The sequence below is a fragment of the Carassius gibelio genome, chromosome A22 (genome assembly GCF_023724105.1).
Source record: "Carassius gibelio isolate Cgi1373 ecotype wild population from Czech Republic chromosome A22, carGib1.2-hapl.c, whole genome shotgun sequence".
Classification (NCBI taxonomy): domain Eukaryota; kingdom Metazoa; phylum Chordata; class Actinopteri; order Cypriniformes; family Cyprinidae; genus Carassius; species Carassius gibelio.
Window position 1 is genome coordinate 11,680,549 of NC_068392.1, and position 26,219 is coordinate 11,706,767.

A 26,219-nucleotide genomic window follows, 5' to 3' on the forward strand; every position below is an offset into this window, starting at 1 on the left:
TACAAGATATAGTCAGCCAGAACATTATTAACAGCAATTATTATATGTTGCAATCACACTTGTAGCAATATTTGTTATAACAGGTTCCAGTTCCTGGCACTGAAAATAAATCAGCAAAAACGTTATTTTACGTCATAATATTTCGCAATATTATTTCCCCCCCTGTATTTTTAATCAAATATATGCAGCTTTGATGAGCAGAAAAAAAACCTACAAAAAAACGTTCTGATTCCAAACTTTTAAACGGTAGACAGTGTGTGTGTACACACCCAAACGCACACACATTTCAGTTTATCTCCCGCTATTTGGACAAACGGGGGCCAAAAATCGATTTCTTTACACCGGACATAACCGTTTACATAAATTCAAATTCAAAGATTTATTTAGAACTGGCCACTCAAACTTCTTTTTTGGTTGTTTGTTTTTGTTTTGTTTTTGGCGCTCAAACCATAGACTGTTTAAAAACAGGCTCAAACACTCGTGTGAGGGGAGTGGCGGGAACTGCTCTGCCTCTGTGTTCTAGAGCGCGAGGCGCTGTGCTTTCTCATGATCTCACCCAGGAGCTCCTCACAGCACATCCGAGAGCCACCGCCTGAACCGCTGCTAAACTTCACTCTTCGAGATAAAATATTACATTTATGACTTTAACTTTACGTCATATCAGGTAATTGACGTTTTATTCAGGTTTTATAAACTTATACATGAATATTTAACGTTTCTGCTCGAGATGAACTGAAGTAAGTTAATGTTCTGTAAACTTTTTTTTTTTTTTTTTTTTTTTTTTTTTTTTTTTAAGTTACATTTGCGTCACTGTTAATCAATGTGTTTTGTTCCCAGGATGAATTTGTTGAAAATGATCTGCTACACCGTTATTGTAAGTAATCCATAATACTAAATAGTTTACGTTTAAATATTATGTGGTAAAAAATTATACTACTTCCTGATATAAATACTCGACTATATCATTAATATAGATGTAATGAATACCTATTTAAATTGAATTAATGTTATTATTTTTTTTCCCCAAGGTCCTCATTCCTTACTGCATGGGAAAAGGTAATCAAAGCATTCAAAGTGTAATTGTTAATATAAAACATACTTAAAATTAAAATATAATCATTCAGGACTGATTTATGTTAAATCCCCCCTTACTATTTTAAAAAACAAATGTTAATATGAAAGATACTAACTAAGACAATCCAAAGGAGAGTTTGAAATCACATGGACAGATTTACAGCATATTAGAATGATTTCATGGACAGATTTACGGTTTGTTTACACCAAAAGTGGTCACTAAGATGTGAGGCTATTTATGTTTGTCAACAAAAATGTCCCTGTATTTACAGGAGAGAGCAAAACCCTGCTTACACATGATGCTTATTACCCCGAGTATGTGCCAGATCCACAGCCATGGCATGTTGCCCGCAGACTCTGCCTCCAGCGTTCAGGGTCCTTGGTGATGGTGTCCAGTACTGAAGAGATTCAAAAGTTAAACCGTTTTCTACGGTCCCTGAATATCACCCAACCTGTATGGATAGAAAGTGCAGGCATGTTCCAAAAAAATGGTGAGCACCGTATCCCACATATCCTACATTGGCAATATTGTTTTCCAGTAAACATTACGTGTTGTTTTCCAGGTCCTCCAGACATATACATACTGGAATTTCCAGTGCGTCCACACCGGAAATCGGCTCGCCTCCGCCACAAGTTCCTTAACATGAAAGCGCTTACGGTTTGTGCTCACCTCCAGCTTGATCCCACTTGCCACGGACTGTCCACAGTCTTCTCGTACGCCATTAGCTCGTTCATTAAAGAATTCCAACTCCAAGCACGAATCACTGGGAACGACCTGGTCCACCTTGCATTGCTGGTGCATGGTTCAACCACCGCCTACATAACTGGCTTTCCCAGTGATGCCTCCTGGCACTTTGTTTGCACGAGTTGGGTTGGGAATAGTGGGAAGTGGGTCATCTGGGTGAATGGAACGGTTGTGGGTTCTGGGAATTCCCTCAACTCAACCAATCACATCGAAGGCGACGGCCTTTTCATGATCGGACAAGACCAGGAGACCTACGGAGGCTACAACGGCGACAAGGCGCTTTGTGGGAACGTTACGCAGCTGTACATGTGGGATCGTTTGTTAGTCGACGCTGAGGTTCAAAGCATGGGAAAACTTTGCTCAGCTGTCCCTTCTGGTTTGTTCTTCAAGTGGAATGAGGCCGCACTGGAAATAGAGACGTCCCTGCAGACTCGTAGAGGGAGATCGCCGTGTGAAGGTAGAGTCGTTGGAGGTGGTTTTAGACTCTCCCGTCTTCGCATAATAATTTCCACTCTCCCATGCAAATACAGCCAAGTTTCGATTAGTAACCTCAGGCCGAGATGGTTGTAAATATTTCATCCATGCAGTAATGCTGAGACCCACCCTTCAGAACATACTCTTTACTTCAAGAGAGGACACATGCTCTTTGCAGACTTGGAAAGTCAAGGACTATGATTCATGATGACTTCTTAAAATTGGCAGAGTAGACACAAACTTGGGTCGCTGGCTGTTCGGTGGCCCCAGACCGATGAATTTGTTCAGAAAGATCCATTTTCTGCTAAGCTAAGTTTTGTTCTTGTTTCGTATAGGTTCCAAAATCCAACCACAAGAGCAGCTTGTCAACTCTGGGTTGTATCCAAGTTTGCATCAGGCCTGTGTAGCCTTTGACCCTGCAAGTGGAAAACGTATCAATGACTCATGTTCAACACAAAGAGGAAGTGTTTGTCTGTTTCCAAAAGGTGATCATCTGCTTTATGATATTTTTGAAGCTCTACTAAAGACCCAATGTAACACAAGTAATGACAATATATTCTATATTGCTATGTACATCTGAGCGAAACTGGTTTTTGAGAAATAAAAAGAAATTAGGGTTGGACTTGGTTCTATCCATTGGGTATTGATTGGATGAAGGCAAGTCTCAATGTGAGAGAAGGACAGGGTTCAAGCAGACTAGCTAAATGATTGATTTCACTTCAATATTATGAAACATAATGAAAGGAAACGTTTATTCATCATTTGCTCACAATAAGATTAGTAACATGAATTTACAAAATGTATAACATATAATATTATAAAATATGGTTTTCATCTCTAAATATTTTACAAGGACATTACAGTGTTCCAAACCACAATTTAGTAGATTGCAAATACAAATTATTTTGCGAAAATAATTTAAAGATCTAGTCGTCATCGGAAGCAGTCATAAAGTCTATGTTACAGTGCATGCAACAATATGATGTCCGATTCATGGAAAATGTTTACTTTTTATTGAGGCTGTCAAAAAGATTTGCGAAACGACCTCTGAACTCCCTTTTGAATTTGCAGTGTGAATCAGGTTCTCTTAGTGAATATAGTTCACAATGATGACTCACTGAACTCATTTCAATTTAATTTTTATTTTTATGGAACATAATTGAGACATTTTTAAGTGATGTCCTATTCAAAATGAACCAGGAACCAGGAAGTCTTTTTGAGACTTACATTCATTTATTACTTCACTGTTTGTTTATATAAAAATTTGTAGGTAAAGAGTCGTATTCACTAAATTAGGAGCTAGAAGCTCTCTTTTGTTTTGTGTAAACTTCTGTTATCTTTTTATGTTAATTTTAGTTTTTTCTGGAGCCCTAAAAATGCAGTTTCTTGTGCATTTGACCATGTGTCATAATCCAAGCTTTTCTTTTTTGATTTTAGAGCAGCTGGACTTTGGTTTTCCTGGAACCTCGTTCTTCTCACAAGTCAGCCACGAGATTTATTCCAAATGGGTGATTTTTTTCTAGATTCACTATAAACCTCCAGAATTCACTGAGAAATGGTCCCTTAGTCTTGTAAATCCATTTCATCCTTATTTTTTTTACCCATCATCCATGATTTTAGATCCAAATACAGTTAGTATTGACACATAGACATACAATATATTTGTCCAGTGTCTTGAACTTACACTATCTTCCTCTTTCTCCACAGGAGGCAAATGTAACCTCATTCGTTGAGGATGATCTGACTCGTCATGTTTCCCTCTTGAGTGCCATATTGAGTGTTATGGACAGCAGAGCAGACATCATCACACATTCTGATCTTTTGTACCTCACCGAGACCATTGAGAAGGCCACTCAACTCAATAAAATAGCTGTTCCCACTGAAGTCTTCATATCTATGATCCGCAATTGTTTGGAAATGGTCAGCAGGCTCATCAACCCTGATATGGCTGAACATTGGGAGGATTTGATAGCACAAGGGGTATGTTGTTGAGTTTGAAATTGGCCCTACCTTGCTCTTCTGGAACCGAATCCTGTAAAAAGTGAGCGGTGACTCTTCTGTCAGGTTGATGTGTACGTTTCCTGTTTTTTCTTAGAATTACCTAGGACCGTTGACAATGCTGGAGAACATCGACAAGCTGTTGTGGAGACTGGCAGATGCTCTCTGGATCGAGCACAAAAGCTTCACAATGTCAACAAAGAACATGGGTACAGTGGTTTTTTTGCCTCAGTTAGCATGACTAGGTGGCATCATCTCTGACCTCTGAAAAATAGAAATCAATATTTGTTTTCTTGAGAGGAAGGGTAATAAAGATATACTGTATCTCTCTGGTCTCTCATTGTATTCAAACATTTATTAACATTTAGCCATGGCAATTTTGGTTGTACAACCATAGAAACTGTGATGAGTGTTTGTTATATTGAGAGTCACAAGTTCAAATGCTTCCTTAGATATTCATCTGGAGCCGCGGAGGCTGGCGCAGATGAGCTGCGGTTGTGTGTTCAAGCCCTCGGTTCACGCCAGTCAGTTCAGCAGCCATGATGAGATCCTCATACCAGAGTCAGAAATTCAGAGGGTCTTTTCTCTGGGTGAGACATTGGGTCCTTTGCTTATTTCTTTAGACAAATGTCATGATTTGAGATCTTAATAAGAAGCAACTGTTTGCTGATATTATTTGACAGGCCACAAGGAAGTGATGCTTATTCATACCTACTACAGTAACCTGTTAGAGATGTTGTCTAGACTGGAGATGAAAACCCTTGCTGACCCACAGGCAGACACGAGGTTAGCATGAGCCTGCTGAATTTTCTACCCCAATATTAACGTTTAAATCCTTTTCTCTGGATTTTTAATTGACTGCTGTCATAATGCACTATTGTAATGCTGTTTTGTTCATTTATTTGCAGGCATCACATTGGTCAGCTGGCCACAGCAGTAATCTCAGCAACAGTGCGGGATGTTTCCAGGGCAGAAAATGTTCCGGTCTCTGTCCAGTACACCCTATCTTCTGGGATAACGGTATAAACACTCTTTTAAAATGTTTTATGAAGTGATTATCTTCTATTAACCTCTGATACAGGGTTATTATCCTTAACTAACAATAAAATCATAAAAACATTTTTGTTACTGGGACTGAAATGAACATTAACTGTAATAAAATAAAGCTTACTTGTTTTATATCTTATTTTCAGTTAAATTAACAAAATAACTAAAAAAAAAAAATATTTAAAAAGTGAAAAAAAGCCAATAACACAAAATTTCTAATAAATGATTTCTTAATTTTTAGTTTTTCACTAACCACGCATATAACATTTTTTTTCTCCAAAACACAATCATGTACATACATGCTGCTCACATATTATTTTAGCCAAGTTTGTGCCCCAAAAATACCCTTAGACTCCAGAGGGTTAAAATTACATTGAAAACAAAAACATCAAAATACAACTAAAATAGCTTTAGGCTATATTGTATAAAAATAAAGACTTTTTATTTTTCCTCTTTAGGCCGAATATTCCAAACAAGTCAGCCCTGTCTGCGTCTTTTGGAATATCATGTAAGTGAACGCAATCCTGTTACAAAACTGCTGACAGGTGTCAAGTCATATTACAGTCTCTTGTCTGGGTCTGATGTAGTGTCTCGTGTCCAAAGGGTGGGTCATACAAGTGCTTGGTCCAGTAAAGGGTGCAGAGTGCTGCTTTCTCCTTCTGATGTCACTTCCTGCTTCTGCAACCACACCACCAATTTTGCTGTCCTCATGAATTATATGGAGCACAGGGTATGTTTAGACAAAAATCTAACAAAATAATCTGTTTACACACAGTACTGTGCAAAGGTCTTGGTTTTAAGTCAGTTATTTCTACCTTTTGCTGTAGTGTGTCAGTAGTAAATATCAGTTTACATTTCCAAACATTATTTTTGCCATTAATTGTAATAATCCAGTGAGATTTTAGTTTGCACAAGGAGTCTGACAGCAACTAGTGCTCCACACTAGGGATGTCAATTTTATTATCATTTCCATGATCGATCGTCGTTTAAATTAACGATCGATTAATCGTTAACTTTAACGCAAAATGTTTCTATTGCAGCAGCACGCAATCAAGAAAGCCCCTCAAAAAAAAAAAAAAAAAAAACCTTTTAGGCCTATGACTTATATAGGCTATATATTTTCATTAAAGCATCGCATTTTGTCCCAGGGCTGAAGAACCTGTGCCCTAGCTAGTTCCATGCAGAAACTTGTGAACGATGCTTGCTGTGGCGTCATCATTGAATGCTCCGGGAAAATGTCAGTGTCGTTGTCGGTCACAGCGCCTGTTAATTAAGCGCTGGTTTTGAATCCAGCAATTATTTATTTACACATTATAAGTTCTGAAAATAACAAGTGTGTATTAAAGCTTTGTTTATTAGAGGAATAATGGGTGAACTGGAATAAGTTAGATCGAGACCAGACGAGTCTAGCCTTCATTTATGTGGCTTTGTTCTGGTTTGCCAGTTGATCATGAATTTCCACAAATTCAATAACATTTAGGCACTGTTTATTTTGCTAAATCTTCACAGTCTAGCCCTCTAATTTAGCAGGTTTATTTTATTATCTTTCACTTTTAATCACTGTTCTCACATCTCTTACAGTGGTGAATGGTAATTAAAGATTACATTAAGAATTTAAGAATTTGTTCGCTTTATTAATTTGTTCCCTTATTTCAGTTAAATCATGGGTTATATAGGGAACAAAATTAATAAAACGACAGTTGGCACAAATTAATAAGTCGTAGGAACGAATTAACAGGTTCTAGCCTTTCTGTCCTGTGTCCTTCAGCCCTGCAAAGCACACGATATGAAACAATTGTCTGGGGAAATGACTTAGTTACTACATTTCTATTGCTTTCTATTTTAGTTTTTATTTTAATGTCCTTTTAAAGTTGAAATCACATTAAAAGCTTAATTTGTACATTGTGAATGAATGATGATGGGTTTATCACTTACAGCAGCTCGCACGTGTTGAGTGTGCATGAGCCCAACATTAAATCGGTTAACGGACCATCGATAGCTTTTACCGATTGCATCTCTTATCAATTAATAGATCATTGATTAATTGTTCACGTCCCTACTCCACACAGAGATCTGATCTCACCATCATCAGTCTGTCTGGAATAACATGAAGAAACAAATGAAACCGAGACAAGACTCGATCCAGAAGAACTGTGCCAATGTCTCCAAAATGAAACCTGCAAAGCTACAGTAAATTTACATTTAAGCATTTAGCAGACACTTTTATCCAAAGCGACTTACAGTGCATTCAGGCTAACATTTTTTGTACCTAGCATGCGTTCCCTGGGAATCGAACCCACAGCCTTTTGTGTTGCTAACTCAATGCTCTACCACTGAGCCACAGAAACACCTGCAAAGCTACAGTACTGTGCAAAGTTTTAGGCACTTGTGTAAAAATGCTGTAAAATGAGGATACCGTCAAAAAAATCCCATAAACAGATTTTATTAATTAACTTCTATTAACTTAACTAAATTAAATCAACATTTGTTGCGACCACACTATGAGTTAAAAAAGCTTTTGTCCCAGGTGCACTTGTGCATTGTTTTTCAGGTAGCTTTGCAGGTAGGTTTCTTGAAGACACTGGCACAGTTCTCCTGGATTGAGTCTTGTCTCAGTTTCATTTGTTTCTTCATGTTATTCCAGACAGACTGATGATGGTGAGATCAGATCTGTGTGGGGCACTGGCTGCTGTCAGACAAAAATCACACTGGATTATTATAATTAATGGCAAAAATAAATGTTTGGAAATGTAAACTGATATATATAGAGAGAGATAGGTATAGATGTGTGTGTGTGTGTGTGTGTGTGTGTTTGTGTATATACACACTTTATTTTATTTATGAATAAATTACTCAAATATAAATATAATATAAAATATATGATATATATTAAATATGAAAATAAATACAACAAAATTAAACATCATTTTTACTTATAATACATTTTTTTAACCTGTTAACTGTCACTCATGTTTTTGAAGATAGACTTGAATGTGCATGATACAAACCTACATTTTTATAATTCATGACTGAAAACATTTTGTAACATGATTTTGATGTGCCATTTACATGGTAATGCAATGTCTGATTTTAAAATGGGTTTTGAAGGATGAATTTTGAGATTTTATGTTTTCTAGTGATATATAACTTCTGATGATTTCTAAAAAGTGATAGAGGAAAAGGCAACGAGGAAGTCTTTTTTTTAAACAAAGGTAAAAGCTCCTTTTGTAATGTAGATTTCTGAGGGTGCACTCTTGTCATAAATTAATCTATTACTTTTACTACATAATTTTTAACAAAAAATATTGGCATAATATATATTTGGGAGTCTTAGACCTTTCCAACGATATATAGTTTGTCAAGATTAGATTAGATTTGATTGCAACATAGTATAGTCAACGTAGGCGTCCCGTATACAGGACGGGGTGACATTTAACAAGTTAAATGACATAATTAAACAACATATACTCTTTTTTTAAAAATAAATAACAATATTTATACTTATATATAAATATGTAAGACTTAAACTTAAGCGATTGCCTGAAAAGTGTTAATCACACATTTTGTGTTCTAACACAATCTGTCCAATAGGGGTCACTGTTAGCTTACAAACACAAGCGAGCCTTAATACTAGTCTTTGTGGTTTTGAATTGCGCATTATTTGAGAAGTTCCTCTGTATGTAACTTCATAAGTAGCAAATATGATCCACATTAATGCCTAAGCACCATTTCATCACCATCCAGCGCAGTAATGGCATCAACCCTCGTATATCTATATAGACAGTAGTTAACGTATATTTCCAGACAATTAGATTGAGAGACAGACAGCGCGTAAGGAATATGAGATCGTTGTGTTTTGATGGGTTTTTTCCCCGCAGTGGAGTGCTAAAGAGGAGAGCATTTTGACGAAGCTGACGTTTATCGGATCCGGAGCGTCTCTCTGCGCACTGGTGGTGACCTTGATGCTGTTTACCGTGTTAGAGTAAGTGCTTTTCACGGATGCACCACCACACCAACAGCATGACAAGAGATGTGTGCTTGTGTTGGGGCGCCTGCTACATGAAGTGCTCTGGCATAATTTGATTCGCTATCGTTTATACTGTCTTACTCCAAGTGTTGGGTTCATAAGGGTCACGACATAGCATAACATTAGCTTGACTCTCAGCACCACGCAGTCTGTGAGCTCACAGTCCTCACGCTTGTCAATAGCGCTCAATTGTGAGGTTGAATAAGTATTGGAAACCACTAATCAACTAATTAGAGCTTTGTGCCAAGTGAGCCCGAAGCTGAAGTTTTATGGTGACATTACAGGGGAGTTAATTAAAGGGAAGGGTCACACAAAGGGAGGTTAATCAGCGCGGTTATCAGCCAAGCTGGTTTCTTTAAGAGATTGATGACCTGTTTGCTGCTAATCAACCCACACACACACACACACACACTTCTGGTTACCAAAATAATAACAATTTGGCTGATTTTTCCTCCAAATTGTAACATTCATAAACATTTGCCATTCTCAGAATATCTCTGAATTATGGTGGAAAATGTATATATATGACGAAAAGTTTTTTTTTGTTTTGTTTTAACAGCATCCCGAAATCGGATCGGACATCAGTCCACAAAAATCTTTTTGTGTCTCTGACTTGTGCTCAAATTGTCCTTCTCTGCAGTGGTTCTGCTGTTCATAATAAGGTTTGGTGTTTTTCACACTTTTACTTGTAGCATAAAATTCTGAATGAGGTTGTAGTTATTGGTATATTTTAACAGAATTATGAATTAATGATTAAGATGGTGAATCATTAAATTATTTGTGTAACAGTGTTATTTTAGGATTATTTATATGTTTGATTATAGTATTAATACTTTAAATTTGATATGTTCAGTTTTTATTTTAATGCTAGTTAATTTAAGCTCTGGTAATTTTGTTATGTGCTTTGTATTTTTTTTATGTGAATTTTTGTATAGGAATAATTAATTTTTATTTCAGTTTTAGCTTTAGTTTTTTTATTTATTATTTTAGTTATTTCTAATTTTTGCTTTTTTTTTGTTAAAATTTGTATTTAATATTCATTTTATTTTATTTCAACTTTATTTCAATTACATAAAACATTTTACAAATTATTTTAGATTTAAATGATAACAACACTGCTATGCATAATAATGTTTTATGATATAATATTTAATGTCTTTAACATGAAGAAATATAACTAAAATAATAATATAAAAATATTATATACAGTATAAAAAAAAGTTGGCAAAGCTGCATGCCTATTTTATTTATTTAATTTTATATTTTAAGTTTAAGTATTCACCTAATTTCTACTTCATTTCAGTTACCTAAAACAATTTTTATTCGTTTTAGGTAAATAAATAAATTGTAATATAATTGTATTAATAATATTATTGTAATAGTCTGTTTAACATTAGTTTATGCCATACAAGGTCATGTGTTACAGTGTTTTTACAGTATTAAATCTGTCTCACAACATCCTTTAACTACAGCAAAATTACTGCGTTATTAAATGCTAACAAGGCTATAATATACATTTTTTTTTTAAAAAAGGAAAACAAATAAAATTTTTTTTAGTTTATTTCTAGAACAAACTTAGTACCAGCAGTCTGACACTGATTTAAACTACGTTAGTGTTGTTGCCATGTTTGGCGTTAGATAAGCTGGCGTATGGCCACGTTTGTTTGGCTGTTTGATCTTTTGACCTTTGACTGCCTGCTCTCTGACCTTTGACCCTTAGGTGGCCTGCATGCTTGTGGCAGCTCTGATGCATTTGTTCTTCATGGCAGCGTTCAGCTGGATGCTGGTCGAGGGGCTGCTGCTCTGGAGCAAAGTAGTGAGCGTTAATTTGAGCGAGGACCGACACATGAAATACTACTACCTGATTGGCTGGGGTAATGTGACCACGCCCCCAATCTCCTCTCCTATCTGTTGAACTACACAGTTATTGATTGGGTTCAAGAGTACAGGAATGCAGGTTTCCTGTTAATTCGATGGCTTTGTATTTTGTTGTTGCATTGAATATTGCAATACACTTTAAGATTTTATTTTACACAACTACTTTAATTAGTTAACATCCAAACACTGATGGTCAACACATGCCATGTAAACTAAGATATTTATATTCAAACTTATGTAACAAAGTATTTGCACACTTACAGGAAGTCAACCTTAAAATGTGTCACCGTTACTGCAAACCATTTATTTGAAATAAAAACAGCGTAAGCTTACTTTTCAAGCCACAGATTTATAAAACCGTGCTCTGGTTTAAAACGACACTTGTAATATAGAAATGTGTGTATTACGGGTAGGTCTGTATTATGAATGGTAGCAGACACTGACAAGGAAGAGAAGAAACTGTTGAATAAAGTCATTGCTTGTGCACAAAAGTAATTACTTTTGAACCACTGATGTCACGTGAACTATTTTAACGATGTACTTACTATCTTTCTGGGGCTTGAACGTGCAACAGGTTTGCATTGCTGTCCATGCAGTGTCAGAAAGCTCTCAGATTTCATCAAAAATAGTCTTAATTTGTGTTCTGAAGATGAACGAAGGTCTTACAGGTTTGAAATGACATGAGAGTGAGTAATTAATGACAGGATTTTCATTCTTGGGTGAACTCCTTTAACAGGTCTGCCTGTGCTGATCGTGACCATCACACTGGCCTCTGCCTCTGGGAAATACTCAGCGGACGGTCACTGCTGGCTCAGTGTTCAGAACGGCGTCATATGGGGCTTTGCAGGCCCAGTCATCTTCATTATTATGGTATGACTTTACCTTTTCTATCATTATTGCCTTATATAATAATGATTACAACAACACTAACAACCATAAATAAATACATTAATAAATAAAAAACAAAAATGACAAAAATGTTTTTGTTTGTTTGGTAACAAAATAATTCCATAATAAATACATGTACACTTATAAAATATGTAATATATACATGTTATTTTTTTTTTTTGGTATACAAATAAAAATTTAAAAGGCAATCTTTTGTATTTATTATTAATTTAATATATAAGCTATATAATAATAATGTAGTCGTTATTACATTAACTCTTTCCCTGCCATTGACGAGTTATCTCATCTTTTAGAAGACAACGCTTCCGGGCCAAAGACGTGTTTTCGCTGTTATACACTCGGGGGCGCTATTACACATCTTCTGAACGAGTACAAAACCTCCCGAACAAAAACACACGAACAGAATGAAAAAAAAAAACTAGCGATCTCTTCTGCAAGCAGATGCATATTAAAAATAATACGATCATCAGCAAAGCATATATTTGAAAACTGCATTTTTTTTTTTTAGTAAAATGATGATCCAGGAAGTGGTATATGTCTGACTGTGCAAGCTTTAGAGGTGATGATGGAAGCGATTTACTGGATTAACGTACTGAATATTATCCAGATGTAGTTTTTAAAAAAAACATTTTTTTAGCTCAAAACCATACATTTTTATGAAACCTACCTATATTCAGGTGTTGATTAAAGAAAAGAATGCTTTAAACTAGAATAAAACGAAAATAGTTTTTGTTTAAAAGTAGAAGCTCTGATCTTTATATTGGTGTATTGTATATTCAAATATTCATAAAGCAAAATGCAGGCCATCCCATTATGGTGAAAATCATCAAAATTGTTGGCGGTGGCTGGCAACTTAAAAAAAAAAATGCTGGCGGGGAAAAACTTAATATATAACATCTGTGTAACGTTTATGTAGTTTTATGTATTTTTCTATGATACAAAAAAACGTCTGGTAACGTACATATATGTATACACTTCTGTAATAATAATAATTATTTTTATCAATGGTAATATTTGTGTTTATTATATACTATATTTGTATAATTGAAGGTGAATATCATGATTGTGTCCCGTGTGGTCATGATCACCATCGCCACAGCCAAGAGGAGATCTCTGATGATGACCCTGAACACCAGCCCAGAAGAGCAAGTCTCTGAGCAGATAAGGTAGGAGGACACCTCTCTACCCCTCAGGAAGGGTACGAATGAGCCTGTCCGCTCTTTCTTTAGCACCACATGGAGGCACCCTTTCACAGCTGAGCTCGTGGAGTCTGTCTGGTCCTCATTCATTTCGGCTTTCTATTAAAATGGTCTATTTGCACATTACAGCCTCTTTCAACATCAAATGTTTTGTTTGTTTTCTGGTCCATTAATGGAACGATTTGACCTTCTTTTTTTTTCTCTCTCAAAGTAAACTTTCAGACAGCTCAGTCACTGCGGGGACCCGACGTTATATTTTTAAAAACAGGCCTTTATAGTGATTCTCATGTTGGTTTATAGATTCAGCTTCTCCTTGAGACCGTAAATAACCACAACGCAAATTAAGCTGCCACACGTACCCAGCGTTAAAAAAAAATATCAATGTGACTCTTGAAAGCCGGTGGTCAATTCCAGCGCTCTCCGAAGGAAAATCAAACACACGCTTCCTGTGCTTGGCAAGGCCTGTTCGGACTACAGCTGGTTCGCTTTAGCGGTCACCTGAATAGGGAGGTAATGTTATACTAAACAGAATTAAAAGCGATTTAGCGTGGAAATTGTCAAGATGTGAGAATAAGCAGCAGCTCCTGTTGTGCTGGGAGTGACCCCTGAAATCTGTGTGCATGATTAGAATCAAATAAAGGGTTTTCTAAATCAGCGCTGATTTCGCGTGTGCTTTTAGGGCGGCGGTGAAAGCCGTAGTGGTCCTGCTGCCGATCCTGGGCCTGACGTGGCTCTGTGGCGTCCTGGTGCCGTTCTCCCTGGTTATGGCTTACGTCTTTAGCCTCCTGAACTCGCTGCAGGTAAGAGTGTTTCTCAGCAGCACGTGAACGCCCACAGTGGTTTTAGCTGAGGTAAACAGTGGGGAGTGAAGAGGTAATAGCTGTTTAACACAGACTGAGTGCATCTGTGTGTGTGTGTGTGAGACGAGAGTTCAGTAAAGTTTTATTCAGACTTCTGGTAAACGCTGGGACTTTATTCTCGGCTTTCGTGCGACCCATGTAAACCTGTGCGGTGGTTGCCGTCCACGTTTTTCTGTGTTAGTCCTTTTCCAGCGTTTAGTAACTGTCAGAGTGTGGGTGAAATTATTTTTGGCGAAAGACAAAGGATTCCAAACAGATCCTCTGTTACTTCCTCTTCCTGTTAAATGGTTGTTGAAATTCTGCCTAAACTGCTTTATTACAGCCAAGCTGCTCTTTTTTTTTCGTGTTTGAACATCCTGGGAAATTCAGATTAATTTAGTAATTTTCTTGGTCATTGCATTTATTTTTAAGTGGAATTATTATTATTATTATTATTATTTAGAAAGGAAAAACATATGTATGTTATTTATTATTAATTTCATAATAATACCACATTTCAGCTGGCACATAATCAAAGTATGCAGAATATTGCATTCAATTATTCCAAAAGTCACATCATTTACAGGTCTGTCTCATTTTTTATTTAAAAAAAAACTTAAGTGGTATGTTTTTATTTGTTCTGTGCATGAAGATCAATTACGAAATCAACAAATATAATTTCCAGAAATATAGATTCATTTGTTTTATTCTTTTTTAAATGTTCATTGATTATTGTTCAAAATAATTTGGAATAATTATTAAAATATATATTTATTATACATTTAATATGAGTCCAGTATCATTTTTTCGTTTTTAATATTCTGCTGTTTTGTAGTTTTTGCAAAACAAATCAGTATATTTTTGTTTATTTATATATTTATTAATATTTTTATTGTCATTTCGTGTATGATTAACACTTCTTAAATATCTTCAGCATTGTTTATATAATTATCAATAATAAAATCAAAATATACAGATGTGTTAATTTGCATTAAGTACATGTCTGTGTTTGTTTTTTTAGTTATTATTATTTTGCTGTATTGTGGAAAACCTGTGCAGTGGCTTTCATAACACAAATCATTTTCTTTTGTTTATAAATATTTTTAATATTGTTGAAATCCACAGATGATTTTCAGTCATTCAAAAATGATCTCATTTAGAGATACCGTGCCAATAGCTTTTTTAAAGAGCGTCATAGAGACTATCAAAGTGTGATATTTCAATCAGAGAAAGAAAAGTGTGTCATTCTTTATCAGTTACAAGCAGTTTTAGTCTTGTGTTTGCGATCTGTGAAGCTCTTTAATCAGTTGTTTCAGTAATAGAGCTGTATATATCACAAGAAAATCAATAGAGATTTAGCCTGGCTCGCATCATTAAACCGCACTATAAATAGTTCATCATCCGTACTAATTAAAAAATGTCTCAGCAGTCAGGATTGATGTAGGCCTTTCTGAAACAAAGCCACAGTTTAGTTATTTTACTTGTTTTAATCGGAGAAGTTGCATATTAAATGCATGTAAGACTAAACCGGTATGTTTGAAGATCCTACGGTAAAGTTTGACGTAGATGTGGATGTTGTTTGCCTTGGATGTATTTTTATTGTAATCATGCTTAGTTAATGCCATAAATAATATTTCCATATATCCTCTCTGCAAAAAGCTTGATTGACAGATAGTGTAAGTTTGATTTTACTTATTTTATTTAGGGTTGTTTCAGAATATTGAGTAAGTTAAAAACAGAGATATGTATTTTACAATTATTTATTTCCTTTTTTTTTTTTTTACTGGATTATTAAATACTTTTTTCAATGTTTTTGAAAAACAAAAAGTATCTTGCCATAATAGCTGCATTTATTTGATTTAAAATATATAAAATCAGTAAAATTATTAAATATTTGTACAATTTAAAATAACTGTCTTCTATTTTAATAGAAAAAAAAATTTGTGATACAAAGCTGAATTTTCTGCATCATTGCTCCAGTCTTCAATGTCACATGATCCTTCAGATTAAATTCTGATAAACTGATTTGGTGCTCAGTGACCACTTATTATTATTATTATTTTTATTATTTTTTTTATTATTATTATCATCAATGTTGAAAGCAGTTTTCATCATTTCATCATTTTTTGTTGAAAGCGTGATACATTCATTTTTTTAGGATTCTTTAATGAACAGAAAGTGTAAAATATCAGCGTTTATATCAAATAGACATTTTTTGTAAGATTATAAATCCCACTTTTAATTTAATGCATCCTTGCTGAATAAAAATATAAAATTCTTAAACACACACACACACACACACACACACACACACACACACACACACACACACACACACACACCTTACAGACCATTTTACTGACTATATTTAATTATAAACTTCTTCCCCAGTTTATTTTATAATATAATTTATACTTGTAAATTATTATGAATGTCACTACAGATTTTGGCTCTGAATCAGTCCAAACAGAAAATGAGTCTTTTTTTTTTTTTTTTGGGAGAAGCAGAATCCTCAGGAAATCACTGCAGGCCTCTGTGTGATCGTTTCACCACTTGGATATTTTGCCAGCCTCTTCCTTTTCAAATGTGGCAGGTGAAAACATAACTCCCATGTGTTACAGAGCAACCTGATTGATGTGTTTTCTCACTAAATCCCACCCTTTATTTTGCCCACTGCTCCTTTTTATCTGTGAAAGCGGCTCGGCTCTGTAAAGCTGTGAAAAAGGACAATAATAACAAAGACGGTTGTTTTAACCAACTGCATTGTAAATTCGACCGTGTTCGATGAAAACAACCACTCCAACAGCAACGAAATGACAAACTTCTTCAAAGTTCTCTGAAGCCATTGAAGATGCTTCCCTCAGTTCTCTTCAGTTAGCCTAACGTTTTTATTCTGCATTCTTTCTTTTTTTTTATGCTTTAACAACGAACAGCCGTTGTATCCAGGGTGCTTGAGTCGTTCAGAGCCGCAGACCTTGTGTTTAAGTGCTTCATATAGACGTTGTGAGCTCTTTAATACTTTGGTGCGGCCCATGGTTTTTAAAAGGAAGCAGAGACGGTGTACGCTCATACTGTATGAATGTGGACCGCATGGGGCGCTGAATGAAGCATTCTAGCATCTGAAGCTGCTTTGATTGAGGATACATTCGTAATTTCATTGGCACGGTTGCTTTCTAAGAAACGCCCTTGAAAATGTGAAGAATATAACAGGCACAGTTTATCCAGAGGGCCTTATGTGAAATACCGCTCGTGATTTTTTCCCTTTCCATGTTTCATTGTATTTTCAATAGGCGGCAATAACAACATAAAACTTAAGCCAGAGGACTTTATTGTTAAATCAATAAAAGGAATAATGTTGACAAGCCGTTTTCATTGGCCACGCTTTGTCGTTAAGAGTGAGGGAAACAACATGACAAACAAATCATTATTATTTAGAGCACGGAGTATAAAATTACTTAATTTGCATATTTTATTAACAAAAAAAAAATTAAATGATCAAATCTATGTAGAAACTCTTAATTAATTTTTGAAGGCTTTTTGATTTTTTAACACACACACACACACACACACACACACACACACACACACACACAAACACACACACTCATATCTATCTATCTATCTATATATTTTTTTACAGAATATCTGAACAACTTCTGACTTGTTTGAGATTTTTTTTTATGTGATAAAACATCTTAAAGTCCATGTAAAGCAATATTAAACATGTATTCTGAGTTTGTCACACCACAGGAAAATGTGTTGACAACCCAGCCAAATTTAGATGATGAAAAAACCTGCCAAGTGAATAAAATAAGGTATCAAGATCTTAAAAAAATAAGCAGTATTCTCTGTTCTCAAATGCTGAAACCATGACACAGGAATTATCCTACTCAGATGATCCCAAAACTAGATGATTAATCCTGTCTTATTTACAAACTCCAGAACCATACACACCACCATGTGCTTCTCTATCCTGCTTGAAATAAATGGCTTTGGAGAGGATGGGGTGGGGGGAAGTGGAGGTGCTTCATTCGGCCATAAATCGCATGACCCTCCGTCATCCAATCTCAGTGCAATGTCATTCAAAAACTCAGTGCTCTCCATTACCGCTATATAATAGGCCCTCACCATGCATTGTCCATAGCATTATACGCTCATAATTTCCCTCTATCAATAACTTTGAGGATAGAGAGTTTAAAGGGGGTTTGGGGTCACAAACTCAGGTTTTTTTGGGTGTTGAATTAAGGTGGATTTTTCAAACAAAGAATGCAATTTTATATTTCTTTTAAATATCAATTACTTATTTCATTACCTAAATTGTTTAGCAGAAATTCTTGTTATTTTAATTATAATGAATGATTTTTTTTTTTTCAATCGGTAGGTGTTTTTATGAACTTTAATGGTAAATTTAATTGCAAAATGTAAAGTTTCTCAGTGCAAGAGTAGATTAGAATAGAAATATTATTTTGAAATGAAAAGCATTGGACTCCATATTCAAACACTGTCAACAAAAACCTCCTGAACACTTTAACGGAGTGTTTTGGGAAATGATTTTGACATGGATGCAAGTTGAGGTCCACAAGGGGGCAACCTGGAAGAGTGCGGTAAACCCTGCACAAAAAGACGAGGGTCTAATTTTAAAAACTCTCAAACAAACAAAAACAGGAGGACAGGAATCCCTCAGTCAAGACAGGTGTCCAGCTCGTCTCTCACTCCCTCTGGCCTCCATGGTCAGCCGGTCCCCAAACCCCCAGCCAGGGAAATGTTTTTCGAGGGGAATTGTTTAAGACGGAAAACACAGAAAAATGTCTGTTAAAAATTCAGTCTGCTACACAAATATTCTGCTCACTGAGTCTCAAAACCAGAAACACGAAGCTTTTAGATGTGATAATAGTTGTGCCTTGTGCACAGTTTGATATATGACCCTTCTAGCAGTATTATATAGTATTGTTTATGACTTTGTGTTTTTTAGTATTTTTGAAAAAGATTTTTTAAATATATTTTCTGTTTTTATTTTAATCGTATAATATGTAAAATATGTATTTTTTGTTTATTTTTGTCGTTCTTACTAGTTTTTAGTAATTATTTTAGTTATTTTAATTATTTTAGTGATCATATTTAAATTGCAAAGGCATATACTGTCCAAATATTACCATTAGAATTACCATTAATTATTATTATTAAAATGTTTTTTTTTTTCAACTTGAATTGAAGTTATATTTTATGCTGTCTATTAAGTTATTATATTAATTTTTTTGTTTGTTTTTTAATTAAATGAAACAATAATTGGCAGACATCCTTTTAAAGACAAAAAAAAAAAAAACACCCACAAGCAATTAAATCACACACACACAAACACACACATATATATCATATGTATATATTTACCTTCTGGCTCATGCTGCTCAAACATAATTAGAAATGTATCACGTCAGAATGTTTCTATATATATGGCGTTGAAGGGTGAGATTGGACCCTACCACATTAAGAAAAATGGCACTTTGATGCTGGAATCTGGCCAGAAAGCGACGAATAATCATTGTGAATAACCTGTTTCCTGTTGAGAGGAAAGGGAATTCCACAGCCTACACGTACCACCAAAAGAGCCTGTCGCATTTGGCTCCCACCCGCATTTATTTGCTTTATAATTACCTGCCGGCTCTGTGTAGTAATAGTTTGTGTCATAGGAAAGCAAATCGCTCGGCTACCCCGGCAGGAGATTGAGGATCACATGACCCGCTGGGGACGACCTTGCAACCCCTCTTACAACAACACAGCCCTCACAAGTTCAACCTCGGGTGTCAGAAACCACTCCGACACCCAAATTACATCAAAAACAATGGCTGCTTCATTTGCAGTTTCAGTTGATATATGTTCATGAGATGGGTGGTTTGTGTGGATGTCTTTTAAATCTGGATTAATCTGAGTGCTGTGGACTGTTTGGAGGGCTTTGATGTATACTTTGCAGATAATTAACAAGAACTGGGTCAGGCCGGGCAAGAGAAAAGCTCTTCCTCTTCTTTTTTTTTCCGTAAAGGCTGTCAAACGCTGATGCCAATTTACCAGTGAGCAATGCGTTTTCTGCATGGAAATGAAATCCAGAATAAACACGATATGTATTATTCATGGCCGTGCTCTTTTTAAATCATTATTTCATCTGAAAGAAATCCTAATTGTGGGGCATGCTTGTTGTTTACTGGAATGAACCGTTTTAATCGTTGGTTTGTCTTAAAACTGAATCCAACAGAAATCTGTGCTAAGATTTATTTACAGACAATAAATAAAGGGAAATCCCAGATTTTTCTGGTGCGCAAGCCAGAAAATGAAACTGGATTTCTTATTTACAGTTCGTTATTTATTTATTTTAAGTTACAGTTACGAAGCATTTCTTATTTAATAATAAAAACAAAAAAAACGTGTCTGGGCTTTTTAAAAACATCACGTATTTTTTTTCTTTTTATGAAAAAAAAGGTTAATTTGGTTCAATGTGAAATAACCTCCAATGAAGCCTCATAATATTCTTGATTTAAAAAAATTTGTCATAAAAAAGACAAATGTTTGAAAACTTCTATTAAACAATTAAACGTATGCATTTTTTATTAGTTTGTTTGATTGTTACCACACACACACACCAATCATTTTTGAGTCATTAAATCTAATAAATAAATGAATAAATAACATTTTTGTGAATAAGTAGGAATACAAGTACTGCATTCCTACAAACTTGAATTTTAACTTCAATTCCTTTTTCATGATTGTTTATACAATGGTACTATTTTTTGAGTCATTCACTTTTAAGAAAAAAAATTTTTTTTTGAAAAAGTTACCACCAAGAATACAAAACTTACATTCCTACAAACAGTTTGTTTTCTGCATGGAAATAAAATCCGGGGGAAAAAAAGCTATTATTTATGCACATGTTCCTTTGAAATAAATATTTCATCTGAAAGAAATCCTAATTGTGAGACATGCTTGTTGTTGAATAGAATCAACTGGTTTAATTCTGGTTTTAATTTTCACATTCTGCTCAAATAAAACGAAAAACAAATAAAACAACAACAACCAAATATCGGTTTCATCTTACGTGAAACAATGAAAATGTGTAAAGAAAATGAAAACGGTAGTAGTTCAGATAACATTCCATCCCTTTTGCTCTTCCTGTGTGGCGGGACTGTCGTTTTGTGAAGTGTCTCCTGCTGCCTGGCCCCTAACCATTGTTTACAAGGATATGTTGATTCGTATTAATCTGGTTCTTGTCGCTTCGGTGGCTTGTGTTGAGAGTTACCCACTCTAGGTGGGAAATAGCACAGGGCCACTGACAGCTTGGCTCTCGGCTGTAGAGCTGCTCTTTTAACACTGTGCAGATGTGGTCTTCTGCTTTGTTTTTCTAAGTAATTATCGTCATTGCGTCAAAGCATGTGCCAATCATCTTCCTTTGAGTTGAGCCCAGTTCAGGATGAAAACCACCTTAATGCTTGAAGTGCCTCAAAACTCGTCTCAGCTGGACTCATTAGCTCTGGAAAAAAATGCAATTGTTGAGTTTGGTTCGCTGGCAGTTTTTAGTTCTATGCTTGTAGTCAATTTTAAGGCTTTTCACCTCTTCATACCAAAAACGCTCAAGTTTAATTTATGCAGAGGTCAATGACAAATGGAGGGATGAGATCATAAAAAGTTTGAAATTTTTAATTTGTAATTTACTTTTCTTTTTTTTTTTTTAAACGACTCAAATATTTTAGAGGTGTTATCATCAAGAAATATAAATAAATGTTTTTTTTATAGACTTTGAATGCTCAATTTTTGAAATAAAAGTTCCCGGATTTTTTATTTATTTAATTGTTTCAATAAATGTCATGAATCTTTCTTTAATGTTATTTCACTTGACCCAAAGTAATCGTGCTTTGTCATGAAAAGGTCAAAACGTGTGATATTCTTGAACAGCACAATGATATGCATGGACCTTCTCTGTAATAAAATCTCCAGTTTTTGTCATGATCCTGCCCTCGTGTCCTTGATTTTTCCTAGTCTTGAGGCAGGATCATGACAGACCCTTGTTTTGTGTACAAGCGCATGGCCTTGTCTTTGGGCCATGTGCTTGTGTTGTCTCGTTCCCTTGCCCCGCCCCCCTTGTTAACCTAGTCGTGTCTTGATTGTCCTATCTGTAACACCTGTCGTGTCTTGATTAGTACCCCTATTTAGATCTCCTAGTGTGCTCTGTCTTGCGTCGGTTCATTGTCATTGTGATTTGTGTACTACTTATGTGTTCTACACTTGTGATTGTACCGCTGAAGTCCCTGTATTACCGTGAGTGTTATTTGTAGTTAGTGTTCTCTAGTTTTGAGTCTTTGTTTACCTTGTCTGATCAGTCCTGTTTAGTATTTGTTGTATCTGCCCTAGTCCTGTTTTCCCCCTCGTGGGTTTTTGTTTTCCCTTTTTGTATTTAATAAACCCTTTTGTGTTGAATCCTGTCTGCACTTGAGTTCCTCCCTTGCAAACCCTGACAGTTTTAATGCATCTTTGAATAAATTAGTCGATCCACACCAACATAAAATAATATAACCATCATAATAATATACATGTTAATATTCTTCCAGGAAGGATGTGTCTAGCTCAAATGATCAGACAGTAAGAAGACTATTTCACAGCGGCGAGGAGACAAAGCCTAAAAACACAGACTGTGAAAGAGACAGAGACTAGAAAACGAAGACGAATGAAGTGCTCATGTCGATGAACTACCATTCGTTTTCACTTAGGACTCCCGTGAGTCGGGGACGACCCTAAACACATGTGACGTCCGCACCGAGTTATGTTGGATAAGGATTGATGCTGTCTGTGTAAAGTGTTTTAACCGCATGTGGCACGTCTGGGGCATGTGCCATTAACCCCCAGCCCACTCAAATCTGAAGAAGAAAACAAGACGACTCCCAGACACCCTTTCCAAGCGGCCTTTATTTGAGATGTGGTTTTTGTTGTGCAACCTGCAATAATATCTAGCTTCAAATAACCTTATGTGTAGTACAGAGTACATCAGATTATGCTCAAGTGCATGATTGCAGGTGCGTGATATTGAACACAGAACTGAGCTGCTGCGTCTTTAAACAGTAGATTTCCTGCTTGCGTCTGAGGAGGCCAACTCAGAGAGATCTGGGTCCGAGCAGATCCCTAGTCCCAGCTGTTCTGTCTTAACCATGTGAAGCCTGACATTTTTCTTGCTTTCAGTGGAAAGTATGTAATTCGAGTTTGTCTGAGATTGGCAGGGCGGTCTCATGCGTTCTGACAGTGGGGGGGGCACTCAGATTTGCTGGTGGATGCCTAAGTATTTTTAATTAAACAGTTTTTTGGCACACGGGGCCCGCTTTTCTCCTCAAGTTCAAAGAGTGTGGCTTGACCCATGTGTTAAGAGTTTGTATCAATTTTCTGAAAGGATGTTTGACTTGGCCCTTCGAAGCATGCAATGTGAAATTGTCTTGTTTAAAAGCGAATTTGTTTACCATTCACTCTCGCTCCCTCCCTCCCTCTCTCTTCTGCACACATGTGGGCCATGAGCTTTTGGTGTTTAGTTACTTTGGATTCTTATTGTCGTGCCTTTTCTTTTTCTTTCATTTTAGGCCTGAACGCACAAAACAAACAAATAGTGAAATACACTGGATGTCAAGATTTAATGTTCAATTCTATGAGAGATTATCTGTGAAACATTTTCTATTTTTAGGCATTATTTTATACAGGAAACCTTTAGATTGGGATCAGTACATTAGATATACCATACCATACCATAGCAGATGTCGTTTATTTAGATTATCAAAAGAAGTTAAGATAAAGTCAAGCTACTCTTTTGGGAAAAGTAGATTTCTACCCTACAAGCCAAAAGTAGCTTGAAGCTCTGTAAGAACACATTTAAAATAATAATTAATAATTATTAAAAAAAGTATGTCATTTATTTAAATAATAAAATGCTTAATTATGTTTATTTTATATCATTTCTTATATGATTTATTTAATATATATACATTATATATAAAAAATTAAATGTGGATTATATGCAAGTTATATAATTTGTAATACAATTTCTATTTAATTATGCAGTCTGTTATAATTATTTTTATACAATATTATAATATTAACATATATTACATAATGCACACACAAATTATGTTTTTGTCATTTAAATAATAAAATGAATAATTGTATGATTTATATAATTTCTTTTATGATTTATGCTGTATTACATTTTATATAATTGTTTTATTTAAAGGGGACCTATTATGCCCCTTTTCACAAGATGTAAAATAAGTCTCTGATGTCCCCAGAGTGTGTAGGTGAAATTTTTACTCAAAATACTTTACAGATAATTTTTTATAGCTTGTTAAAATTGCCACTTTTAGAGGATGAGCCAAAACGCATAATTTTCGTGTCTTCCCCTTTTAATGCAAATGAGCTGTTGCTCCAGGGAAAGCTCCGTCAATACCGGTGCAAGCCTTTGCAAATAAAAACTCCACTATTAGTACAAGCCTGTTATCTTTATAGAAAATTCCCTCAGTTTAAAAGTCAGTCATCTGATTGTACTGTGCATAACAAAATATACCTTATTAATTACAGGGATGGGAGCACGGCATTATAAAAAAAACTCATGGTGCCATCGCCATCGCAAACTTTATAAGCCACACTTGTGATTATGAGCTCGACTAATTCCAGCGGTCGACTTTACATTGCTTTCATATGCAATTTTAACTCCCACTTTCCTATTCACAATCATTCTGGTAGCCCTTAAAGGCAGCATCAGTTAAAACAGACGGACTGTGGTAGCTTTAGCAACATTAGCCTTACAGAGTGCCAAGAAAGTCTTTCAGAAAGCCAATTTGGAAAACTAATGTGTGATACTTAATTCTTCTGGAGGTGTAGCTGGATCACGAACAGCTGGCACTGCTCCATCCTTCAGGAGAAACTTTTGTGCAAAAACTACTTTATACTGACCCTCATTCACAAAGCAGTCTGGTGTAAATAATTTGCGCTGACAGAAACAAATGAGTTAAAAAAAAGGAGTGGGTGGATTTTTATCATTATAGGATGGTTGTGTACAACATGTGAAACAAAATGTGAAAGTGAATTTTGCATAGTAGGTCCTCTTTTATATGTATATATATATATATATATATACACAGTACAGACCAAAAGTTTGGCCACACTTTCTCATTCAAAGAGTTTTCTTTATTTTCATGACTATGAAAATTGTAGATTCACACTGAAGGCATCAAAACTCTGAATTAACACATGTGGAATTATATATGGAATTATATACATAACAAAAAAGTGTGAAACAACAGAAAATATGTCATATTCTAGGTTCTTAAAAGCAGCCACCTTTTGCTTTGATTACTGCTTTGCACACTCTTGGCATTCTCTTGATGAGCTTCAAGAGGTAGTCACCTGAAATGGTCTTCCAAAGGTCTTGAAGGAGTTCCCAGAGAGATGCTTAGCACTTGTTGGCCCTTTTGCCTTCTGTCTGCGGTCCAACTCACCCCTAAACCATCTCGATTGGGTTCAGGTCTGGTGACTGTGGAGGCCAGGTCATCTGGTCCAACCACTAGACCGATGACGCCATCATCACTGCCATCCACTTAGCACCCACACATCTAGACAAAAAAGACTCATTCGTCAGAATGCTGTTCATAAACTTCAGTACAGCATTAACACAATCATCCCTCAAAAGCTCATTTACAAACTGCTCTAGCTGGGGCTCAACACTTCACTGTGCAACTGGCTGTTGGACTTTCTGACTGGAAGATCTCAGGCAGTACGTGTCGTCAGCAACACATTCAGCACCATCACACTGGACACTGGGGCCCCCCAAGGATGTGTGATGAGCCCCCTCCTCTTTACTCTACTGACACACGACTGGACACCGTCACACAACCACAACCTCTTCATTAAGTTTGCGGATGACAAGACTTTGGTGGGTCTCATTAGCAACTTAGACAAACCAACCACAGAATTGAAGTGCGCTGCCTGGCCGGGTGATGTATTGACAGCAGTCT

General features: G+C 35.7%; 1 protein-coding gene across 1 annotated transcript in view; it reads left to right on the top strand.

Moving 5' to 3' along the window:
* The first annotated feature begins 1,046 nt into the window (after positions 1-1,046).
* LOC127942461 (adhesion G-protein coupled receptor D2) overlaps positions 1,047-26,219 on the top strand; it is a 78,276-nt gene continuing 53,103 nt past the window's right edge. The window contains exons 1-18 of the mRNA XM_052538160.1: positions 1,047-1,056; positions 1,347-1,565; positions 1,638-2,276; positions 2,629-2,778; positions 3,731-3,801; positions 4,001-4,273; positions 4,389-4,500; positions 4,744-4,881; positions 4,975-5,077; positions 5,200-5,311; positions 5,797-5,846; positions 5,942-6,068; positions 9,217-9,320; positions 9,925-10,027; positions 11,086-11,239; positions 11,980-12,113; positions 13,203-13,318; positions 14,031-14,151. Coding sequence (XP_052394120.1) covers positions 1,047-1,056; positions 1,347-1,565; positions 1,638-2,276; positions 2,629-2,778; positions 3,731-3,801; positions 4,001-4,273; positions 4,389-4,500; positions 4,744-4,881; positions 4,975-5,077; positions 5,200-5,311; positions 5,797-5,846; positions 5,942-6,068; positions 9,217-9,320; positions 9,925-10,027; positions 11,086-11,239; positions 11,980-12,113; positions 13,203-13,318; positions 14,031-14,151 — 2,736 coding nt within the window. The remainder of the gene's footprint in view (positions 1,057-1,346; positions 1,566-1,637; positions 2,277-2,628; positions 2,779-3,730; positions 3,802-4,000; positions 4,274-4,388; positions 4,501-4,743; positions 4,882-4,974; positions 5,078-5,199; positions 5,312-5,796; positions 5,847-5,941; positions 6,069-9,216; positions 9,321-9,924; positions 10,028-11,085; positions 11,240-11,979; positions 12,114-13,202; positions 13,319-14,030; positions 14,152-26,219) is intronic.